This window comes from Anopheles stephensi, chromosome 2, assembly GCF_013141755.1.
Source record: "Anopheles stephensi strain Indian chromosome 2, UCI_ANSTEP_V1.0, whole genome shotgun sequence".
In the NCBI taxonomy this organism is placed as follows: Eukaryota; Metazoa; Arthropoda; class Insecta; order Diptera; family Culicidae; genus Anopheles; species Anopheles stephensi.
In genome coordinates, this window is record NC_050202.1 from 64,180,781 (window position 1) to 64,202,996 (window position 22,216).

The 22,216-nt window shown below is 45.8% G+C and overlaps 1 protein-coding gene across 7 annotated transcripts; it reads left to right on the forward strand.

Moving 5' to 3' along the window:
• The first annotated feature begins 167 nt into the window (after positions 1-167).
• Positions 168-21,361, forward strand: LOC118506801 (Y+L amino acid transporter 2). 7 transcript variants are annotated; one of them, XM_036044434.1, is made up of 8 exons: positions 168-348; positions 435-1,169; positions 13,446-13,497; positions 17,662-18,183; positions 18,403-18,753; positions 18,868-19,036; positions 19,247-19,447; positions 19,598-21,361. In XM_036044434.1, the coding sequence occupies exons 4-8, from the start codon at positions 17,714-17,716 to the stop codon at positions 19,991-19,993; spliced, it is 1,587 nt and encodes a 528-aa protein (XP_035900327.1). In that variant the 5' UTR covers positions 168-348; positions 435-1,169; positions 13,446-13,497; positions 17,662-17,713; the 3' UTR covers positions 19,994-21,361. The 7 variants fall into 7 exon arrangements, with proteins under 7 accessions (XP_035900327.1, XP_035900329.1, XP_035900328.1 ...); XM_036044436.1 differs by having other exon boundaries at positions 435-682; XM_036044435.1 differs by having other exon boundaries at positions 168-1,169.
• The last annotated feature ends 855 nt before the right edge of the window (positions 21,362-22,216 follow it).

Below are 22,216 nucleotides of genomic sequence, written 5' to 3' on the forward strand. Positions count from 1 at the left end.
CTTCCATCTCTGCCTTGCTCAGCTTGTTTCTCGCTCTTTCTTGCTGTGTCGAAAGCGCTATGGGCGTAAAACACCACATATGCTGGCCATAATTAACTAAGGGACAGTGGAGCGGTCAAAAAAAGCCACCACCACTGACATTTCCTCCTTCTTTCACAACATTTCGCTGTCAAACGTACGTTTGCCTGTCAAAGCCCGTTTTTTCCGAGCGAAAAAAAAACAGGGAAAGGTTCGGAAAAGTCGGAAAAACGAGCACTCGGTTTTACGTTAAAAAATCTATCGTCATCTTCCGGAAGGTCCTCCGAAATTTTGTGCCGTAGGGACAGGGAACGATCGGCAACTCCTGTGGTAGGAACGGTGTCTGCACCGGAAAGGCTATATTTAACCTACGGGCGAATTACATTTTCATATCTGTATTCTGTGTTTTTCTAAAGCGCGGGCTAGTGGGTATCGCACGCAGCAGCGGCACATGAGGCACATTGGTGGTCTCCTCCTCCCCCCGAAACTCAAAGGATCTAAAGGAAGCTGTGTTGATGGCTGAGTGTCTCTTGCATTCGATCTGAATCACGAAACGTATCGATCGCGTAGGTGCGTGTGTTTTTTGTTGTGCCGTGGGCAAGTGCATCCCTTGAACGGCGCGACAAGGAAAAAAGCGTAATCCATCGTGCTCGAAAAAACCCGGGTAGGTAGTGAGGTGCGTAGGTGCGTACCCGAGTGCGACGAAGTGGGAAACTCGACGTATTCCCCAGTCCCTGTTCTTCTCGGACAGATGCGCACGATAAAAAGTGTAGCCAGAGCCCGGCCGGCGTGCCCATTGCAGTGTAGCAAAAGTGGACTCTGATGATGGTTGATTCAAGCCGGCCCGCATAAGTACGAAACCGACCCATCTCTGTCCTGTCTGGTGTGCATCGCTGTGGTTCAGTAGTTTTCAACCCACCCCAAGGCAGCAGTGGGGTTTTATTTTAATTCTTTACCTGCGTGTTTGCGGCTGCTACCGTTTTCCTGCCCACGACGGCGCGAGGGTATAATTAAAACCCGTCTCACGCAAACAGAAACTGCTGCTAGCGGCAAGGGATAGAATAGGGGGCCACTAGGCGAAAGTTTTGTGCTCGTGCAAGCTACTCTACCAAGAACGCCAACACTCTGCTCTGGATCAGGAACAGTGCGAGGTAAGTACTACCCGAATGTTATCCAAGCCGTGCTAAGCTATGATTATATTTTTAAGGATATTCGGGAGCCTCCGTGGTTCCGTGGATGGAAAATGATCCTGCAGAAACTGATTGTGCTTGTGTGTGTGCGTCAAAGAAAAAGCAAGAGAAAGACACAAACCTAAAGGGTGGGTGGAAAACTATCGGCGAGAAGGTCACTTGGAACCGGGTCGAGGGCATCATGCTCACACCGGCGTTTGTTTGCCCTTCGACAGCAAAAGGTTCGACAAGCAGGAACGCCACATCTTGTCTGGCGATAAAAGTGTGGAAATGGTCCGTGTATTGAAAGCAGCAAACAGTATTGATCTTTGAACCCATCTATCGAACCCCGTAAAGCGGAAGCTGCTGTAATCCGCCGTCGAGCCACTATCGGCCAAACCCTAACCTTGCAAATGTGTAGACTTTGCGGGCAAGGATGATGGTTGTTCGCACGCTTGCCTGGCCGTGTGTCATCGCTTGTCTAGCGCGGGCAGAGGTTATATTTCCTGGTCGCTACTGGTCATGCGCCAACTATCACGGCAAAGAGGAGATGATGGCCGGTGCCGGTTTGACATGTTTTACCTATCGGGAACTAGAGTATTGTGTCTGATGCAATTTTTGCTGCTTGTTACCGGTTATTTTGTCATGGCAGCATGACAAAATATGCCCAAAGAATGTTCACAATTGATCGCAAACCTTTAAGAGCTATGTTGGAAGAGTATTTGGCAATGAACCGACGATGAGAAGCTATCGGAAATGTGTAACTTACAAAGCAATTTGAAGAAAAAACAGATTGTTTTATTTGTGCAGCTGTTTTGTTCTGCTGTTGCTCTGTAACGGACGCCATATCCATAAACCATTTTTGTACCAATCTTTACCTATCTTCAATGCGACTGAACGTTTGATACACTACACTAGACAAGATGGTAAACTACCTTGCTCTCCTGTACCGTCTTTCTTGTGACATTTTATCGATCTTTGGCGCGTAGTACGTCATTCATCGCTCGAATGCAATTGCAATCCAATCGACAACACCTGGCCATCCGTTTCGCCCACGCCTACAGAACTAACTGCAATGCGAACATGTAATGTATCTGTTCGCAAATACTTGTCTTTAAGGTGAACCGAATACGACACGTTTCGTTTTCTTAGCGAACTTACTTAATGTCAGTTAGAAGTTTTTCCCATTATCATGCTTTTAAAAAAAAACTCGTTAAATCGTTCGCTTACAAAGCGTCTGCTAGCAAAAGGAAGACAGCTTTTGCAGCTTATTTTACATCGGAATGCATAAGACTTCTTCCCGGGAGGCATTGCGTTTTCAGACCGGTTTGCTTGAGATTTTGGCATTTACTTGTGTTTGCTCTTGCTTCGCCCATAAAAGTACGCGATCGCATGCAGAGCACAAGGGCAATGACACGTGGTGGCAATAATTTCGAAGCAGATGAGTTGCATGAAGGCGCATCTTAAACGGGCTTTAATGCAGCATGCGATGTTCAGCGTGAAGCGGAACATGTTGCATTGGCTAATATAGTTAATTGTTCTACAGTGGATAGTATAAGCTGTTATCGGTTCATGTATGATCGAAAACAGTTCACTTGAGTTTGGACTGAGTTTTTTTTGTTATTCCTGTCGTCACTGTTGTCAAGTTATTCAGTTCAGGCTGAGCTTAGTTTTACGACAGCGTAGTATATTATGAATTGCTAGACATAACGTACTGATACACTGCTCAGATGCTCACACGGAATCGAATGAATAATTACCGATCGGAATACTTGATTCACTCAGTTCTAAAATTACATCAATACAGCGATGGACCAATACGTGATGTAAAAGAACGATTGATACGACCATCATCATCGGTAGGTTTTTTGCTATGTCAGTTGACATACTTTGTTCGCGATGTTCCCGAGTACGGTGCAATCAAGCGGGTTGTAGCTCCAGATTTGGTTGCTCAAATTAGGTCAAACGGATTTCCGATCGTTGGCCGGAGGTGGTGGAGGCTTAATACACCGCTAGAATGTATGCGGAATAGCTCATCGTAAAAACTAGGTCACAGGATCGTTAGTCATCCAGGGCAAAACGCATCGATGGAATGGCTTTACTAGTAGAAGTCCTGAAAACAGACAGAAATAGACCGATGAGTATGTTATCATCATCATTTTTACTTCGTGTTTGGGGTGGGTTCTCTAAACTCTCTGTAACATGAACCAGCCAGACAGCGACACGTGTGGTTTATAATTTTAGAAATTTACAAAACGGCACACCGATTGGTACGTTGACAGCAAGCGTTCAAATTCGTTGAGCTGGGACGAGACATGTGTCGATGTTGTTTCGTCAAAATCGGATCAATTTTCGTTACGCATCGGCATAGTTCTTTGCTCTAATATATGCGCAAAATATTCCAAAACAATTTTGTTTTATCTCCGTAGTATGGTTAAGCTTCGATTCAAGGAAAAACTACAAAACAAGCAGACTAATAAACGTCACGGTGGTAGTTAAAAGGCAACTGCGCTCCATAATTAGTGTACAACTCAGCGTTGTAATGTAAATACTCTTGTGTGTGTTGCTCGCGCACCCTTCCCGCGCGTGGCACTAACTGACCACCCTTCCCGCGCGTGGTCAGTTAGTGGAATCTGTCACGGACGAACTATGTGTATGAAAATCTCGGCAACTTTCATGGCACCATCATTTCCGCACTAGAATGCGGACAGCTGGGCGAATGTAGGTCACTCCACACTCCACCACCACTAACGAGCTGTTCAAGAGTATCCCTAGAAGTGCTAGGAAGAATCAACAGTGAAACGAGGGGAAAAGAAACATAAAACAGGACAAGAGCCACGCCACAGAGACGGAGGAGCGTAGCGTGAAAGCAAAAAAAAAAAAAAAAAGGAACGAGGGATGAAGAATCAAGGATTTGTATGTTTTTATTTATCTCTGCTACATGGCTGTTTACCATTAATGACCACACTTGTACAGGCCAGCAAAGGGACCTCGCTTATGCTGCGTACATCTCGTGGGCATTTTGTGGAAAACAAACTCGAAATTGGTACAAAAACACACTGCGAAGCAAGATAGGAGCAATCGCGTTTCCAACGACTACATTCGTCCCCGTTCGACAGAAATTCATATCTTATTAGCTAATTCTGTCCGAGCGTCATTTGTCACTAATTGAGGTCAGTTGCCGTCGTGATTGAAGCTCCTTCGGCAACTGAAGAAACAAGCTGTTGAATGGACTGGTTTATTTACTGAGTGGCCTAGAGAAGAACTTGATATAGAAGACCTTATAACACAATAATCGTGAACTCATTACCGGATTTCAGTGATTTTGGTAGATGCTTTATCGATGATTGTGTTCCCATACAGTGTTCTGCAGAAGAAGAATCGGTTGTGGAGAACGAGATAATTCTCCTGAACATTATCCCTACTAGCAATAGAAGCCGCGGTCCGGTGGCCGAGGCGACAGCGGCGCCGGTCTTCACACGGCAGGATCAGGGTTCATATCCCATCCAGACCGCCTCCCCGTACGCAGGGCTGACTACTTTGCTATTTTGGGTTTAAATAAAGTCACAGAAAGCCAGAAATGGCAGGCCGAGACCTCTCGAGGTTGTTTAGTGCCAAGAAAGAAGAAGAAGCAATAGAAAAGCCTACTAGGCCAAAAGGGAGACGTTCGATGATGTTATTTTTCATAATAGATCGATGGTGTCCAGCTATCCAGATCGTAGCTATCGGACAAATACTAGCGCTTTAACGACCGGCGATATGTTGTCCGCGTCTGGTTTTCTTACCTCAGGAATAAGATGCAATCAGTCCGACGACGATTGGTCCCACATTGGACATCAAGCATAGATTGAAATTACAAATTTTGCCCCAAAAGACATACGGCATTATCGGTTGATCAAACAATGATCAAAAATCTCTGCACTACTACCAGCTACTCGCAAAACGGCAGGCCAGCTGTGTCGATGTACGATAAATTATGCAGCGATCCGGCAAACGTGCAGCAGCATATTGCATCGTTTTCCTTTCTACGCTCCGGGTCGGTCGGTAGCACAATCGCGGCCACAAACGGCCGCAAACCATTTCCAGGTGCATGTGCATTTCAATCAATCACCGTTGCAACATACGCTCGATTCAAATACGGTAGCGCCTCCAGAACGGTTTCGTAGTAAACGAAGGTTTCGCGGATCACCGTGCACAGGAGCAAATGCCACTACGCTGGTGTTTTAATCTTTTCACGTCGCACCCATTACAGAAGGGTGGACGGTGGAAAACTAGCCCCAACTGGCAGCCAACTAGCTTTCAACCTTATTGTACCTCGGCGTTTCCCTGTTGGAGTAATGGACGACTTGCTGCAAGCCACCTTCATTGCGTCAACATGTTGCCTGTCTTATTTACTTCTTTTTGTGCCGTAGATCAGTTGTTTTGAAATCGACCTAAAATTGAGATCAAACCTAAAGAGAGGCTGTGGCTTTTCGGTTCGAAGGCGATAAATCGAAAAGTAGCGGAAAAGAAAGAGCAAGAATCGTTGGGGTTGGGGTTGCATCGCATGGCGGGCAGCAAAAGCAGTACATGCTTCTGTTCGATTGCTGCTGCCTGGCACGCGCCACCCACGCGAAAGTTCTCCTTCGAATATTATGCGCGTGCCAAGCGCGAGACCACTGTTGCAGGGTAGCTTGAGTGATTTTATTGCTTCAAAGCGCTTCAATAAAAGTAATGATGTAAGATGTGTCGCGATAATTACAGGCTGGAAATGAACTTAACCAGTGGGAAGTTAATATTTTTTAGACGTTAAGCGCTTTTTCAGTTGATTATTAAAAATATCTTTGGGACTGGTTTTACTCCGCATACTTCCGTACAACCCTGTAGCGATGGATCGAATTCGTTCGTTAATCTCCGTTCAATAAGTAGTTCAAACAAGACAGACAGTAGGCAATTTTAAACCCGTCGTCGAGACGGCTTGCAAGGAAAGGTAAGGACCAAATTATTGGTTTCTGCTTAAATCACGTTCCGATAGGCAACAACAACCTTTTGTAAGTTTTCGCAGACCTAATAATGTCTTCTCTGGGCGTGCATGGTACGCCAAACGATTGCAGTTGCAATTGCAACGCCCACAAACTCGTTGCACCGCTGGCCCCATTTTTTTCGCGGAATGCTTCCGGCATACGATTGAATTGGCCGGGCTCTAGTCGTAAACCTCGCGAGACATATGCAAGTTCGCAGCTGTACGCCGTGCGCCCGGCTGAAGTCAATTAGGTGAAGTGCATTCCCATCGAGCGCAAGTAGTCGTTTAGTAAACTGTCCATTGCGTGGGTCAATCACGCGGGTTAACTTTGCAGTCAGTACTGGCCGGTTGTAGGTATCGACAGTCGGGTTGACCAGACAGTTGCAATGCAGCACACAGCTCTTCACAATACGCGGTAGTACAGCCGTTGCGAGTACTTTCATCGCTTCGCGGTTCGCCAATCAATCCGAAAATCTAATGCAAAACAAATCACCCTTGCAACAATGATGATCGTTAAGGGTACGATTAGGATCGAATCTAGATAATCAATCACGTTTGCAGGTAGTTTTCATTCAAATTGATTTGTCCGTTTGTATCTTGATCTTGATACGACGATTGAATAGCTTTAGAATTAAAATAATTCTTTGTTGTCTTTCGATAATGCTCTGGAGGGGCTCTGCTACATTCAACCTAGTGACTTGTTTGCTGATTTTTTACGTATCACGTTGCTCTTTTTCTACTTTAAAAAAGGAATGGAAAACTGATTCTAAAGTTGCTTTGGTGACTTCTTTCCCATCGATTGTGTCTTAAGACTACCGTTTTATCATCATCCTTAAATTTATCCTTTCTCCTTTTCCTCTTTGCAGTTGCTTAATTTTAAGGACATTTGTCTTTGACAAAAACCTTTTACTCACTCTCTGATGCCCGGTGATCCGGTGTCTGGTGCGGTTTGATTAATCGCTTCACTCCATTACCCGCCACGGTGCATTTTTTGATTTCGTCTCCTTTTTTTCTACCGGTCTCGACTAACCATAAAAAAACGAAGAATAATTTGGACACTCACTTAACGGTGGGCAACATGGTTTAGCAATGACCTGCCGCGCCACCATCATCGACCGTACGACAACCGCGACGTTGTCCACGTTCGTTAAATGGAGCTCGCGTGTGCGAAAGGAAATACGAAACGATAGTCAGTAGTGCCTTGGACTCGTGCCGTGGCCTCAGGCACATGTGTTTGTGGTGCGGTCCACAGCAACCTGTCGAAAAAGACGACCGAAGAGATCGGGCCCAACGATCGCGTCGAAAAATGTCAGGGGAACCGCTGTGCCGGCGGTGCCATTGAGCCTGAGACTAGGTCAATGATTTTTTAATTCAACCGCTCCTCTTGCTGTTCAGGTTTGTTTTTTTTTTTCGGTGACTGTCTGTACTCTGGATGGCTATGCTACTTAAACGCCCCTGAACGCCCCTCCGTGACGACTGGCCATTGTTGTCACCGATGCTCCAAATATGTTTGAGCAGAGCTGTGAAGCCAATTTACTGAAGCGCGGTTTTTGTGTGATATAGCGTGTTACCACGTGTCAACGGTTCATTAATGTGGAGAATATTTAGTAGCGTTTTGCCAATAGACTGATTGCAAACCGGGTATCATGAGTTATTTTTGGACCGCTTCTTCTCGCCGATTATAGTTCAAACTAGACTGACTCATCAGCGTTGATTTAGATTGCGTTTCATTTGTCATCCTAATTTTGTCTCCGCTGGTGCCGACACAAGAGACCGCGAGAAAAAAAAAAAAGCGGAGATCTCTGAGTCAGTGGTGTGACATTTGTCGCGAAGTAAAATTGCAGTGGATATCCTGCCCCGCTCCAGTGGACTGCCACTTATGGTCAGCGGTTTTGTCATTTAAATTGTAGTACAATCGATGCAGACACAGCGACGTGATGGTGCTTGAGCATTGAAGCTAATTATTGTTCGTAATGATCACCTTAATGGGTGACATTATTCCGTGGGTGGCCCTAGATTACGATCAGGATTCACTACACTGTTGAATGAATGCGCCACAGTGCATCTTGTTTCTGACGATACTGTAGTAACACTTTTGCCATTTCAATATACTGGTCCAATAGCTCGGATTCAGTATCTTCTCTGTTCATGTGGACGGCTTACAGAAGACTTCACGGGCTGGGTCGTCCGATGCCATTTTTATGACATGACCAGTCCACGAGTCTTATTCACTGCATCATGGACAGTTTACCATGTGCTCCATAAGATCTCCATAGTCCTTCCACATATACAGGACCAAGGAATACGGTCAGGCCGTTTTTCATGAATTAAAAAAAGAAACACGGCCAAAATCTTACTGAGTATCTGTCTCTCAAACATGGCTAAATGGGTTTCGCCAGGTTTCGACAGAGTCTCATTGGCGTACGATAGACCTGAGATTATAACTGTTTTATACGGTGAAGTGAAGATGCTTCCCCATCTTCTACTTAAACTATTGGATTTTGCTTTGATTATTTTTTCATCCAATAGTTAACATAGCACATACTTCTTAATTCATTTTATTCATACATAATTAATCAAACAACTGAGTGAAAAAATCACATTTTGATTGTAACTTTCTTCTGCGTAGATTAAACAATGTTATCTTGAGGCCTTAGGAGGCCTGCTCATTCGTGGTTCAATTGAATTAATTTATCCGTGGCCGAATGGAGTCAGTTCTACGTACGAAAGGTCTTTCCCAGATGGTGTTTAATACCCGTTCTTAACATACAAAAAACTCCGGTTTATAATAAATTTAGCAGTATCTATCATATCCGTTTCCTGCAGTTCTTATTTCAGAAAAGGTTTTTCATAGTTAACAAACACGTACCGCCACATATTCCTAGATTAGTAAAATTTTCTTTTGATGCTATTAAAATGCTACATTCTGTCACTCCGTACTTGCTAGAAAGCTTGAAAGTTCAATGGAACTTGAACTGTACGCAACCGTTAGTAACATTGCCTGCGGTGATGGTGACGTTGCGTGCGATATAATCATTACGTTTATGGTAAATTTGTCCTTGCGCGCGTTTTGTTTGATGGACATGGGGAGGCCCAAACGGGTAGCGGGTAGTAGCAGCATTCGGCCGAGGCTGCTCGTTCCCGATACGGGTCAAGGTTTATCCGAATGGGCAATAATTCGGTTGACATGCTTTGCGATACGACGCGCTGATGCTTCCACACGGAACCGTTCAAAATGGTGGAGTAATTTTCATATTTTGTCTGTGAAACGATGGCTTAAACGTTTATTTCCTGTGTTTAGTTTTTCGGTTCAGTTTGCTCTCAAAGCTTGTGGTTATTTGCGCCGTATTACAATTTTTGAGTTTCATTTTTATTATTATAACAGAATAGTAGAAGGAAAAAGTCTTATAGCATATTAAGAGCATTAACCTATCCATTCTTCACTCTTAACCAGCTTACAACTTTGCTTTGCATTTCATTTTGCGTCCATTAAGGGAAACGTTAGTGTCACGTCTCGTTTGTCTCGGTCTCGTTCGTGTGTAATAAAGCGCAATTAACAATGGCATGAATTATAAATTTCCCCCCATTGCCGCTACTCGTTAGACTGTGTGACATTGGCTCTTTAATGGCCAGCCCTCAGTGTGCAGCTAAATCCTTGATCCGGAAAACCTACATCAAATAAAGTGGAGCATGCTTCACTGCACGGGCAGGCGTGTACATATGCAAACAATCAAACATATTTCCTATCGCCCCATCTGTGTGGTTGGGCGGCCCAGCATTCCGTTGCATTCGTTGCAGTCGCGGTGTGGACCCACTGCTGCGCTACTATCTTCACCATCAAGACGAGGCGCGGCAACTACATACGGCAAGTAACTGAGCCTGTGTGCCTGACTCGCTGTTGAATGAGCGGATCAGTGTGGTTTAGTTATGTTTAAAATATGTGTTTGATTGTTTGGATTTCAGCATTATATTTTTAATATTGTTGATTTCATTACCAATATGCAAGTAAAACCCAAATGTAATCTGAAGCTCATACCGCTTCAAGCAACTTTGTTTCATTGCCACTTGAGTTTGGTGTGTACCTCTGAACTTCAAGTACTAGGCGTCTGATCAATACATCTAATAACAATTTATTGCAATCAATGACAAGAATGTAAGCAATACGACCATACCTTCAGTGAGAAAAAAGCATGACAAGAATGTAACACAAATGGGGGTGTGGTTGACAAGCATGTACTACTACTCTTCAAGGGGCAAATCATATATTCAATTATTGCTTAGCATGTGCCAACAAGCTACAGTTGCCTGGGAACGAAGAAAATAGATTTTCGACAAAAAAAAAAGCAGGACCTCGAACGCTAAGTTGAGTGAACGGAGTGTAACTCACACGATTCTTGGAACTCACAACTTCTATGTACTCTGGTACTCTCCTTTGCTCGCTCTCTTGCGGTATCAAAAGTTTGTGTAAGAATCCCAAACCTTTGGAGCAAAAGATATTGTGGAACTCTTGCTCTCGGTCCCCTACGTCAATGTAACCAGAGCTGCCAGCCAGCCTTGCCCAACGGTTCCCGCCGACGCTCATGGGAGGATGAGACACGTGTGTTACCAGTGCAGTGCAAATGAACGACGCTACGATTGACGAACTAAACGTTGCTGATGGCATTTCCACCGACTATATAGTTCAGGGTTGCAGTGCTAAGGTTTCCAACTCGCTGCCCCGTGTGCGACAGAGCACTGGTAGGTAGTAATACCCTATCCGAGGGGTACCGTACTCCTAGCGGGGGCTTGTGAGCAGTTGGGAAGGGCAGGGAAACGAGAAAAAAAAAAGACCACCAGGTCGAGGTCATCTCTCTGCCGCTGCAATGCTTCGTGATAGGAGGAAGGAAGGGTAGGGTATGCAAACGCGTTCACCCGCGCTTCCTACACCGGACCAACTGGCCCTTTTGCGCTTCTATGACGATTGGAGAATCGAATGGACGCGGGTGAGGTAGAGATTCGATGGAGGTCGCAAAGGTAGTCGTGTAGTGTGGTCTATTGATGTGTGTCCGCCCTTGCGCCCTTCAGTAAAGCAGTTGTGTGTACTAAGTGTACACAACAGTTTACCTTCCGAGTGAGGTTAAGGTGAACTGTTCAGGGTATTTGTACGTTTTTCGTCCGCACTATGTTTACTCTCAGCGAGCCGCCGTGCTTACCCGCTGGAAGAGCAAACGATATCGCCACCATCCGCACATGCTCTTCCCATTTACGGACGTACCAATGAACTCGACGCATGGTCTTTTTGTCGAGTGTTTAGCTAATGCTTTAAACATTTAGTTTTTTAAACAATTTGAACGTGAAGAACCTTATTGAAAATTGTACCCGTTACTAGAATTCGTATGTAGACGCCATTTAGCGTAGAATGTTTTATCTCCTATGATCATTTGCATCATGGCCTTGAATTTTCTATTACAAACATAAAAAAGGAAACTGCTTTTGCCAGATGCCAAAATTCCACGAGATGCTATAATCTAATTGCGACTCCGTTTGGATGCTGTTTCCCTCGGTCGAAGGTGGAAATATAAACACTGGGAAAACATGCGCGCAAAGTAACGATATTCCGGGAAACCTTCCTCCAAAGATTCCAGTAAATAACTGGCACGTGTGCGCACAAGATGGTGATGATGATGATGGTGGTTGCGTTACGATCCGAAGGCTATGGAGCAGGGAGGTCTTAACGCAAAATGCTGGATGTCAGCAAAGATTGAGAGATCATTTTTCTACATTTGATGATGTATTTTTAATGCAATCGGAATGATGGTAAATAGATGAGATGTTTCTTCTGGGACCAAAATTGAAATGCATATTGACAGGCAATTTCGAGCACAAAGAATTGGGAATCGATATCGATTGACTTATAGCGAACGCTGTTCTTTTCTACAAAAAATTACAAACTTGTTACAAAATTTATCCTGTTTTGTTGACCAACAGAAGTTGACCCCTCTACCACAGTTGAACGCTTTAGTGCATGCAGCATTTTGTTATTCATCCACCATGTGTCCACCAGAGTGAGTTCATGTGGCAGTCGTGTGATTCATTTCCAGTTTCCGAATGCACACACCTCCATCGTCCTTTCGCAGCGGGTAGAATTTCTGCTTCACATAACCCCGGATTAAACTCTGTCCAAAACTTTGAAAGATGGCCGACGGTTGATGCGGATAGGAAAGAACGGTGATACGGGAAGTTTATGCCGCGATGAAGCAACCACTTCCACTCATCACAGCAGTTGGGTTAGCAGGTATCGGCCATAACGACCACCGAACCACGTTCTGCCATGCTCTCGAGATCATGACCGTTGACGGTGGCGCATTACTTCGTGGTGTCAACCGCACAAAAGTGTTTGGACACTACTGAGGGGCCGGTAGTGAAAGCCGTTTGTGTGGTTTGGCGAGATTTCGTACGATGGTTGGTCCACCACACAGCTCGCGCACACAACTGTTCCGAACAAGCGAATCATCATCTGGTGGCAAGCGAAGTAGTAGTGCAGGCGCTGGAAAGAACCGTCCATAGCTGCATTTGACGGGTCGAGAGTTGGAGTACCGGCTTGTCGATAGTGTCGCCGGGTGACGAGAATGGGAAGAACCCAGTGCTGGGCCTGGCCTGGTTTATCTGCGTGTCCTTGTTTCCGCTGCTAGGCAAGGCTTGTCATTCACGGCGCTCCAGATTGACGTAAATCCGTTCCGTTGTGTTTTATGCTGACAGGTCTCGACTACAGGTCTTTCGCCTAGTTAAACAGAGCCTTCGGGTTGGGTGTGTGTGTGCGTGCGTCTGTGGATAGCATTTCCATTTGGTTTGGTTTTATCCTGCCATAGCAGCTGGCTAGAGAGATGGGAACGGCATGGCATTGCAGGAGGGATCCCTGCTGTTTTACATTTTAATTATCCCATCGGATCCCATCGGACGCAATGCCGATGATGCTGATGATGACGTTGATGTTGTTGTCATCGTGTAGTAAACCAGGCAGATGATTATGACATATCATGGCTTCTGTGGGTTAGCATCGAGTCCGGGAAGAAGATAAGGATCTACACAGGATCTACCGGAATGAAGATGGTATTTGAAGGCTCTTTTATAATATCCCTAAAATTTTTTCGTCTTTAGCAATATTTTTTTTAGATATTGAATTGTCCGGGTCATAGAATTTTGTTCAATAATAATTGTCTTGTGGGTTTTATTTTTTAACATGTTAAAGATTCTGATATTTTTTTTCTTATTTGCAGATATAACCAGCAGCAAGCATCAGAGGGCGTTCGATATTTAAAGCAGAATCAGGTACATTCTTTACACAATTTCATGTACGATTTTTTTTTAAATGTTATAATATTTAACAGATTAGGAGAAGGATGAAAAGATTTTTTTTAATAATCGGTTTACAAATATCGATTACGTACTGTGTTGATCAACAAAATTGCCCGTGTTTTTTATCCAATGACTTGGAATGGCACCAACAAATTTTAATTTAATTACGAAGAGAGGAATTCTTCTTCCTTGGCACTAACAACCTCGAGAGGTCTCGGCCTACAATTTTTGGCTTTCTGTAACTTGATTTTACAGTAATTTAGTAGCCAGCCCTGCGTACGGGGAGGCGGTCTGGATGGGATTTGAACCACGGCCCTGCCGTGGGAAGACCGGCGCAGCTATCGCCTCAGCATCCGCACCGCCAAATTTAGTTCATGTCCTGATAAATAATCAAATTCCAACTTGTTCTCTCTGGGAGTCCAAATGCGATTTTTGATTGAACATGTGTAGAATTTGTAGTATGATCAAATTTGTGCTTAAATCACTTGATCACTTCCTCCATGTTCCAATCGTTTGGAAAACTCCATATTTAAAACAAAATTAAATTATTACCCTGACCATCTTTACTGTATCGTAAACGTACGATGGTGTTACCACCGAAGAGATCAATTTGTATTCATGCCAAAAGCACCTCTCAGCCGTTAAAATGTAAGACAAAAGTGTCGAGTAATGAATGAACTTTATCGATAAACGGTATCGTGCCGAACACCTACAACCGCCCGGTATCAACATCAATTTTGCGAATGATCAAAGTCAATAGGTCATGGCGTACTGATTTGGCCGCTGCTCCTTTCCGGCTCCTTTCGCGAACGTTTTGTCGAAGGATAAATAGTACACCAGCAAAGTGTAAGGTGCGATTGGCGGTGGCAATGTTTCGATACCCGCCCGCTGTGTTGACACGATCGTACCGTTTTGCTGGCTGCGCCGTTCGATAAATCTCACTTACACAGCGAGAGTAAGAGCCCACATTATAAATGCATGCAAATAAAATCAATGATAATGACTTCAGCAATTAAGTCGGCAATAAATAACTGCACCGTCGTTGTGCTGCACCGCTAGTTATTGCGATGGGACGGAGGATCCTGGGTGGATGCTGTGTGGTCTGTGGACACAAGGACTCCGATGTCGAGATTTGTTGATCAATGGGGTTCGGTGGTAGCCTCGATTGCTCATTCCTGGGTGGAGGCGTAGCTTGTTGCAACAAATGCATTTGTTTGCCGATTCGCTGGTGCATGCCGGAATAATTGATGCCTCCACCATCGGGGGCGAAGGAGAGGGTTGTGCTTGTTTTAGTAGAAGGTGGATTTGCAATTCATATCACTTGGCCGCCCGTATCACCTCGCCACTTTCATCGGTCCAACCCGGGGTGGGTAACCAGGGAAAATGGAAATGCTCTCTGTGCACAATGCGCATAAATACGTTGGCGTGCCGATAGCGCACGGAACCGATTTGATTCGACATATGCATCCGGTGATCATTGTAGGGAGCGTGAATGCACTGCGTGCGTTCCATTTCATCGACTCGCGATTCCAGCCCCACCAAGCGCACCCTAAGAATAAATCAATTAATTACGGCAGCGCACACAGATGACCGGAGCACATTCCGTAGCCACTAGCGAACGTAGCCCGGTTCGGTACGGATAATCGCGCACGCTGGGAAGCTGCCAAACGTATCACTGTTGAATGTTACGCATAAATCTAAACAGCAATGGGGTGCTCTCGGTTTGGTTGGGCCGGGGATTTTTTCGGCCATTCCCGTAATCACCCCGCAATTGACTTGGGAGGTATGTGTGTTCCGCAGCGGTGGACGGTGAATCATTTGTCAGCGAAGAAACCGAAACCGACGAACCACTGGAAAACGGGTCATGGAGAAAGCCTTGTCCTATTTATCGGGCCGGCTCGCTCGTGCTGGATAAAGCGCTTCAGCAGCTTTAAGAATTCCGAGACGGATCAGTGCCATTTGAATTAGATCTCGGCGCTTGGTGAGCCTAAGCTAAGAAAACGTATCGATGAAGTGTAAACTTTCCTTTCATTACTGGAGCGGAGTGACTCTCCGCGTGATCGCTGTTACAGGTTCTGAAGGATAAATATTTGTGAATGTTCAGTGCCTTGAATTATGATTGAAGCTGTATGCTTTACCATCCCTTGTTAACAAGGCAGAGCAGCGAGAGTGGCTCCCATCGGCTAATGTAGACTGAAACGAGGCTAACAGCGAGGCTTTAATTGCTAGCTAAAACACCCTTCAGAGTTCGTTACAGTCGCCTACACGACGATGCAGAAGCGTGCGAATGGAACTTTTAATTGATACAAACAAAAAAATCGCCCACTAGACTCTCGTCTGGAGAATCAGTATGTCATCCCATCTTACGGTCCTATTTGTCCAACGTAGCAACAATGGTGTGGAGTTTCCTGCTCTTACTCACAGTGACCGATTCCCGTGTTGCCAACGAAGAGCTAACATTACTTCCTTAATTGATTCGATCAGTGTGCGATCAACCATACCAGTGATACCATCGCACAGTTCTCGTGTGTCTTGACAAATCTTTGCTGTGGGTGGATTATTTTCGCTGTTGTATATCGGACGTGTAGGTGTGTTTCTTAGTGATTTGGCTCACCCTCCCCCCACCCCCCCCCACCAGTAAGGAATACGGAGTTGGCAAACGTCTTGATAAGACTGCAAATCGCTGTACAGTCGTGAAATTCTCTTTGACCCATAAACAATCTTGCCTGCTCCTAATCACAGTGGGACGGCACACCAGGACGACCACCTTCATTCATTCCCATCAATGCGGACTCGTTAGCTACCGAGCGATAACCAAACTATCAGTTGACTCGCCAAATTATGTGGCAAATAGAAATTGTCTACGGATTCAATGGGGATGCAATTAGCACACCCTTTCCCGGCACCACCCTGCGGATGTCCGAAGACCTTGACTGTTCTCGCTTACTGCTTCATTGCGCATGAAGTCTGTTTGCGCACAGAGATTGTTGCCGCCGACTGTGTCATGCTTTGTCTAGCGAGCAAGTGGACGTCTTCTTCTGTGGAGTAGACCAAATTCTGAGCAGCTACAAAAATATTGCAATGATGTCCCGAACACACCACCAGCTCAGTTTGTGGTCGCAATTGAAACGTGCTGATTCCTTCGTGTCGATCCCCATCCACTGAGCGTCCGTTTCTGGGTTGGGACGTTTGATCATATCAATTAGATAGAAATCAGTTGTAGAAACAAACATTGTCATCTTTCCGTTTAGCACCCTTTAATGGTGAAGCTCAATAATGGCCAGCGTACCTGGGCGGCCAGCAGTTACCGGTACATCGACTTTATCGTTTCATTCACAGCTACAGTGTCTGCGGTACTGCTCACGTGTAAAGGTGGTGGATACTGAGTGTTTCAAAAGCATTATCATTTTTACGTTCTGTGACATCCGCGCTGAGCGCTGAGGAGTTGTCGTCGTAGTGCCAGCACGGATTCTACATTCTAGTACGTTTGCTTGCTACTAGCGTCCAATCGCGCTTAATCCAATGTAGCCGATAAGGCATAAGGTACAAGGACAGCACCCTCTACACGGGTGACACGAGACAGGAAGAGTTTGAGTTCGGTTCAAGCAGAAGGTCGAGGCCCGTTCGCAGCGTGTGTTCTATGCGCACTCTTCCCATCGATCTGGCGCGATCCACTCTGAACCTAAGATTAGCGAGCAATTATCAAATTAACTGCCAGAATTTGAGGTTCCAGTGCGTGCTCATGGACGCAGCAAGATGAAACGGCGCAGAAAGTGTGTGGCGTTGCTCAAGTAAACAGTCTGCCCTCGTGATGCACAGGCACATTGGTGAAAAGTGTAACTTTCGGTGGATTTTTGCAGTTTCAGAATTGTGTCGAGCTTAGAAAAGAGGTTCGTTTGCGGTCCGTTACGAAATGTTGATCAACATTTGTCCGTTGTTGTGCATAACACTGTTCCGTGCCGATTTGCTGCACCGAGCGGCCGTGCAGACGGGTTGCTACTTCTCCTATCCAACCATACGAACACTACCCACAAACACAACCTGTCTCGATTAGCTACGCTGCGTGTACGTTAGTGCCCTAAGTTTTGGTGTTAATTTATTTATTTTCGTTTTTTTTTCTTCTCCCCTGGTCCGAAGTATCCCGAGCCTCGAGCCAAGAGTAACAGTGTCCCGCGAGTGAGTCCACACGATGCCGCTGAAGCAACGGAACGCAGTGTTGGAGCTGCACTCTCCGACGGAAGACAATCTGGTATCGCCAAGCGTTGGTTCGGTCGCTACCGAGTTCGGTTCCATCGCGGAGGATGTGCCGGGGACGGTGGCATCGACCGATAAAGCGTCCTCGTCCGACCTGGACGCACAGGAGAAGGTGAAAATGAAGAAATCGCTCGGGCTGCTGGAAGGTGTCGCCATCATTTTGGGCATTATCCTTGGCTCGGGTATCTTCATTTCGCCCAAGGGTGTCCTGCAGGAGGTCGGGTCGGTCGGTACGTCGCTGGTGGTTTGGGTGTTGTGTGGCGTGTTGTCTATGATCGGGGCCCTCTGCTATGCCGAGCTGGGGACGGCCATTCCCAAGTCGGGCGGCGATTACGCTTACATCTACGAAGCTTACGGGCCACTTCCAGCGTTTCTGTACCTTTGGGACGCGACTGTGATATTTGTGTAAGTGTGCGCCTGAACCGAGTTAGCCGAGTTCTGGTTTCGATCCTCGAACCTCGACGAAACGTGTGTGGTAGTCACCGTTGGCTTTATTAATTGATTTTTCTATTCCTCTCCTTTGCTTCCGGACATCCTTCTGGCATTCGAATGTCGGTCTTTAACTCCACCGGACACTCTTTTTGCGCTTGGTGATCGTGCTCCTGTATCTTTTTTTTTGTGTAGTCCAAGCACAAACGCGATCATGGGGCTTACGTTTGCCAGCTACGTGTTTCAACCGCTGTTCGCAGCCGGTTGCTCGGTTCCGACGATAGGCTTGCAGCTGTTTGCTGCCGTCACCATCTGCACCCTTACCTACATCAACGCCTACGACGTGCGGGTGACGACCAAGATGCAAAACGTGTTCATGTTCACCAAGATCGGTGCCTTGGTGCTGGTGATAGTGGTTGGCGTCGTGTGGATGGCGGTGGCCGACGGTGGTATGGACAATTTTGAGAACGCGTTCGACGGTACGGAAACTGATCCGGGCAAAATCTCGGTTGCCTTCTACTCCGGCATCTTCTCCTACGCTGGCTGGTGAGTGTTGCTGAGGCCGGCGCTGTTGTAAAGCCTTCAGCGCAGTCTCTCCTACTGATGATGTTTGTCATTGCTTTAATCCCGCAACAATCCCAAATCTCCTTCACACCATAGGAACTACCTCAACTTCATGACCGAGGAATTGCGCGATCCGTACAAGAATCTACCCCGGGCGATTTATATTTCCCTGCCCCTGGTGACGGCCATCTATGTGCTGGCAAATATGGCGTACGTAGCCGTGCTGACGCCTCAAGCTATTTTGTCTTCCGATGCCATTGCTGTGGTAAGTTTCGTCTGTGTGACTGTGCCTGACTTGTACTAGCACAGTTGACTTGCGCCTCCATCTTTGTTGGATTGTGAAGAGTCTAAACTGTAGCGTAATTATTGCACGGCAACTTAAGTCTTGCTGTTTTTGATATCGCTTTTTTCTCTCTTTCTCTTCTATTGGTTCGATTGGCGATTGGGGGTTTTTCCTGATGCTGTGCTCCCGTAGACGTTTGCCCAACGCGCCATGAGCTATGGGGCGTTCGTGATGCCTATCCTGGTGGCGATAGCCGCGTTCGGAGGGCTTTCGGTGCACATTATGACATCGTCCCGCATGTGCTTCGTGGGTGCCCGCAATGGTCACATGCCCGAAATTCTGTCCCATATCAATGTCAACCGCTTCACGCCAATGCCGTCACTCGTGTTTCTGGTGAGCATTACCGTGTGTCCTCGAGAAGATGGGAGCACGTTTTGGGAGCAGTGTCTCGGTTCCTCACCATCTTTACCCCAAGTACCTGTGCTGAGTTTGTTGATTGTGTGCCTATTTCTCTCTCTCTCTCTCTTCCCGCTGTCTTTGCAGTGTGCACTATCGCTGTTGTATCTGTTTATCAGCGACGTGTATGTACTTATCACCTACAGCAGTATCGTCGAGTCGTTCTTCATCATGCTGTCCGTCAGTGCGGTCCTATACTTCCGCTACACCCGGCCCGACATTCATCGGCCAATACGGGTGCCGCTCTGGGTGCCGACAGTGTTTGTCATCATCTGCGCCTTTTTGCTGATCGTACCCTGTTACGTGGCACCGTATGAGGTGGGCATGGGCGTCGCACTGACACTGGCCGGCATTCCGGTGTACTACATCGGTGTGGCCTGGAAGAATAAGCCCAAAGCGTTCACCGACGCACTCGCGCAGGTAACGCAATTTTGCCAGAAAATGTTCATGACCGCCAAGGAGGAGGACGATGTGGATGAGTAGATCAATCACCGGAGCGGCGGGCGCCGCTCGTTTGATGACAATACTTCAGCAGGATATCGCCAACCGCACGGTGCAAATTGACGATTGAGCGATAACACACATATAGTGATTGATTTGCATCCTGTTCCACGCAGGGCGTTTTGTTTGAGAGAAAAAAAGACATCGATGGTAATGTGTTCTTTTAAGGATATTAACATGACTTTGGCTTAGTTTAGACGGCTATCGGAATGGGCAGCAAGGATAGAATAGGGGTTTTTTTATTCTGTTGTTTAACTATCATTTCCCAACACGTGACAGGCATTCAAGACAACCGTCCTCTACAACGAAAAGCATTTATGTGCATTTTGCAGAATACAACTTTTTACTCAACAATCTCAGAATAGGAATCCAGAACGAAACAAGTTACTGTAGTTTGAATAAATCAGGTAACATCCACAGCGAATCTCTCATCCATGACCATGATTGTAACCATGTTTCACCACTAACTATTTTTAAACGATCCTTGCCGTACACTCACTGGTAGATGTAACATTTGTAAGCTAAGTTTTTTAAATCATATGTTCACACATCGTAAATATGTCCTGCATACCCTGGTTCAGTTTTTAAACTACATTCTTGGTACAAATTTTTAAGTTTGTTTTTATTACTTCTATCGTTTTTGAACTGTTACTGCGAAAACAATGTTTTACGAAGCACTAATTTAATCTGTTAGTGCACATGCGATGATCTTAGTACTACAAAGTGCAGAATATCAATCTGACAGGGAAACAAAAATCGAAGACAATTACTTACCCATTTGCTCATATCTTGCTTAGCACTTTACGCGTGTGTACATTAATGACGAACTATTTTTAACTGCTGGTTGCGAAGGAATAAAGAATTCTCATCACCCTTTGTTTTTAGTATTAGGTCGCAGCTACATACACGAACGAGGAAAGGGAAAACTGTGTTAGCGTTGAAGTTACTTAAGTTAGATAGATTGCCAGCGACAATGTCATAATGTTGTGTTGTTTTACACTATAAACGCTTGTTAAAAGAAGGCAATATACGGTTGAAAGATTCAAGCCGACCTCTAGTGCATTTGTGTGGCAAACAGTTAACAACTCCGTTCGCGCAACAGCTTCACCGACCGCTGTGCAAAACCAATCGACTAAAGAGCAATTCATTCCCCCAGAATCTGAGGTGGATAGTATGCGAAGGCATTTGAAGGAAACTGCTGAGACTCATAACAAATTATAAGCGCCAAAAGATTGAATCTGAGTATCTGTCTTCCGCAACGGAAATGTTTTTTGTCATTCTCACACGACGATACGTGCTGCACAAGGTGCACCGAAAATAAATTACTCTATCGGATCTAAGGACCCACCAGCAGTGTCTTTCGCGTCTTCCATCATCAACCGAAACCGAATAGTATTTAGGATTTGATTACATTACTATTGACGTATTGGCTTGCCGGTGCGGTTTTTCCTCTACCTCGGGGCACGGTAATTTCGATCGATTACGAAAGTTACAACACATAGCGATGACCTCCGCGCGGCCGTCCTGGCCTTCTTCCTTACGCCGCCTATGCTCCACTATCATGGCAGCGAGCGAATGTGTCTTGTCTGTTGGATATGTTGTAGATATGGTGTACGATATGACCTTCCGTAGAATAAAGAACTAGAAGAGGAAACCGAAACAAGACAAAAATAATAGCGGGACGAGAGAGAGAGAGAGCGAGAGTGTGGGTCTTCCGTCAAGGGTAGGATAGCCACACCGTGGCTATTCCCTGCGCTCACGGTGTAAACACACACTCAAAACCACCTCTCATCGTCGCGGTGCCTTGCTTTCAGTTTGACTTTTCTCTGTCCTCCCTGCTGCTACGAGCCGTACGCAACATTATGTATTGCATATCCGGCCATGATCCACATTGTGGATGTTTCTCAGTAGGTCAGAGCGGGGTTTTGAAAATACAATACAATATTTACAGTTTACGGCGACCGCTCCCCGCGCTTGGGTGGCATTCGTTCTCTCGCTCGGCTCAGTTCTCTCCGGCACGATATGCTGACTTGGTTTGGGTTCGTGTTTTGACCGCTCACATGCTTCGCCAGTGAATGTAAATGTGTGTACGCTGGATTCTCGCGTTGACCTGTGGGGACAAGTGAGTTTGATATGGTTCAACGGACACAGAAAAACAAAATTGAGGCTGCGAGATTATTTCCTCATTACTGGTGTATTTAGTAA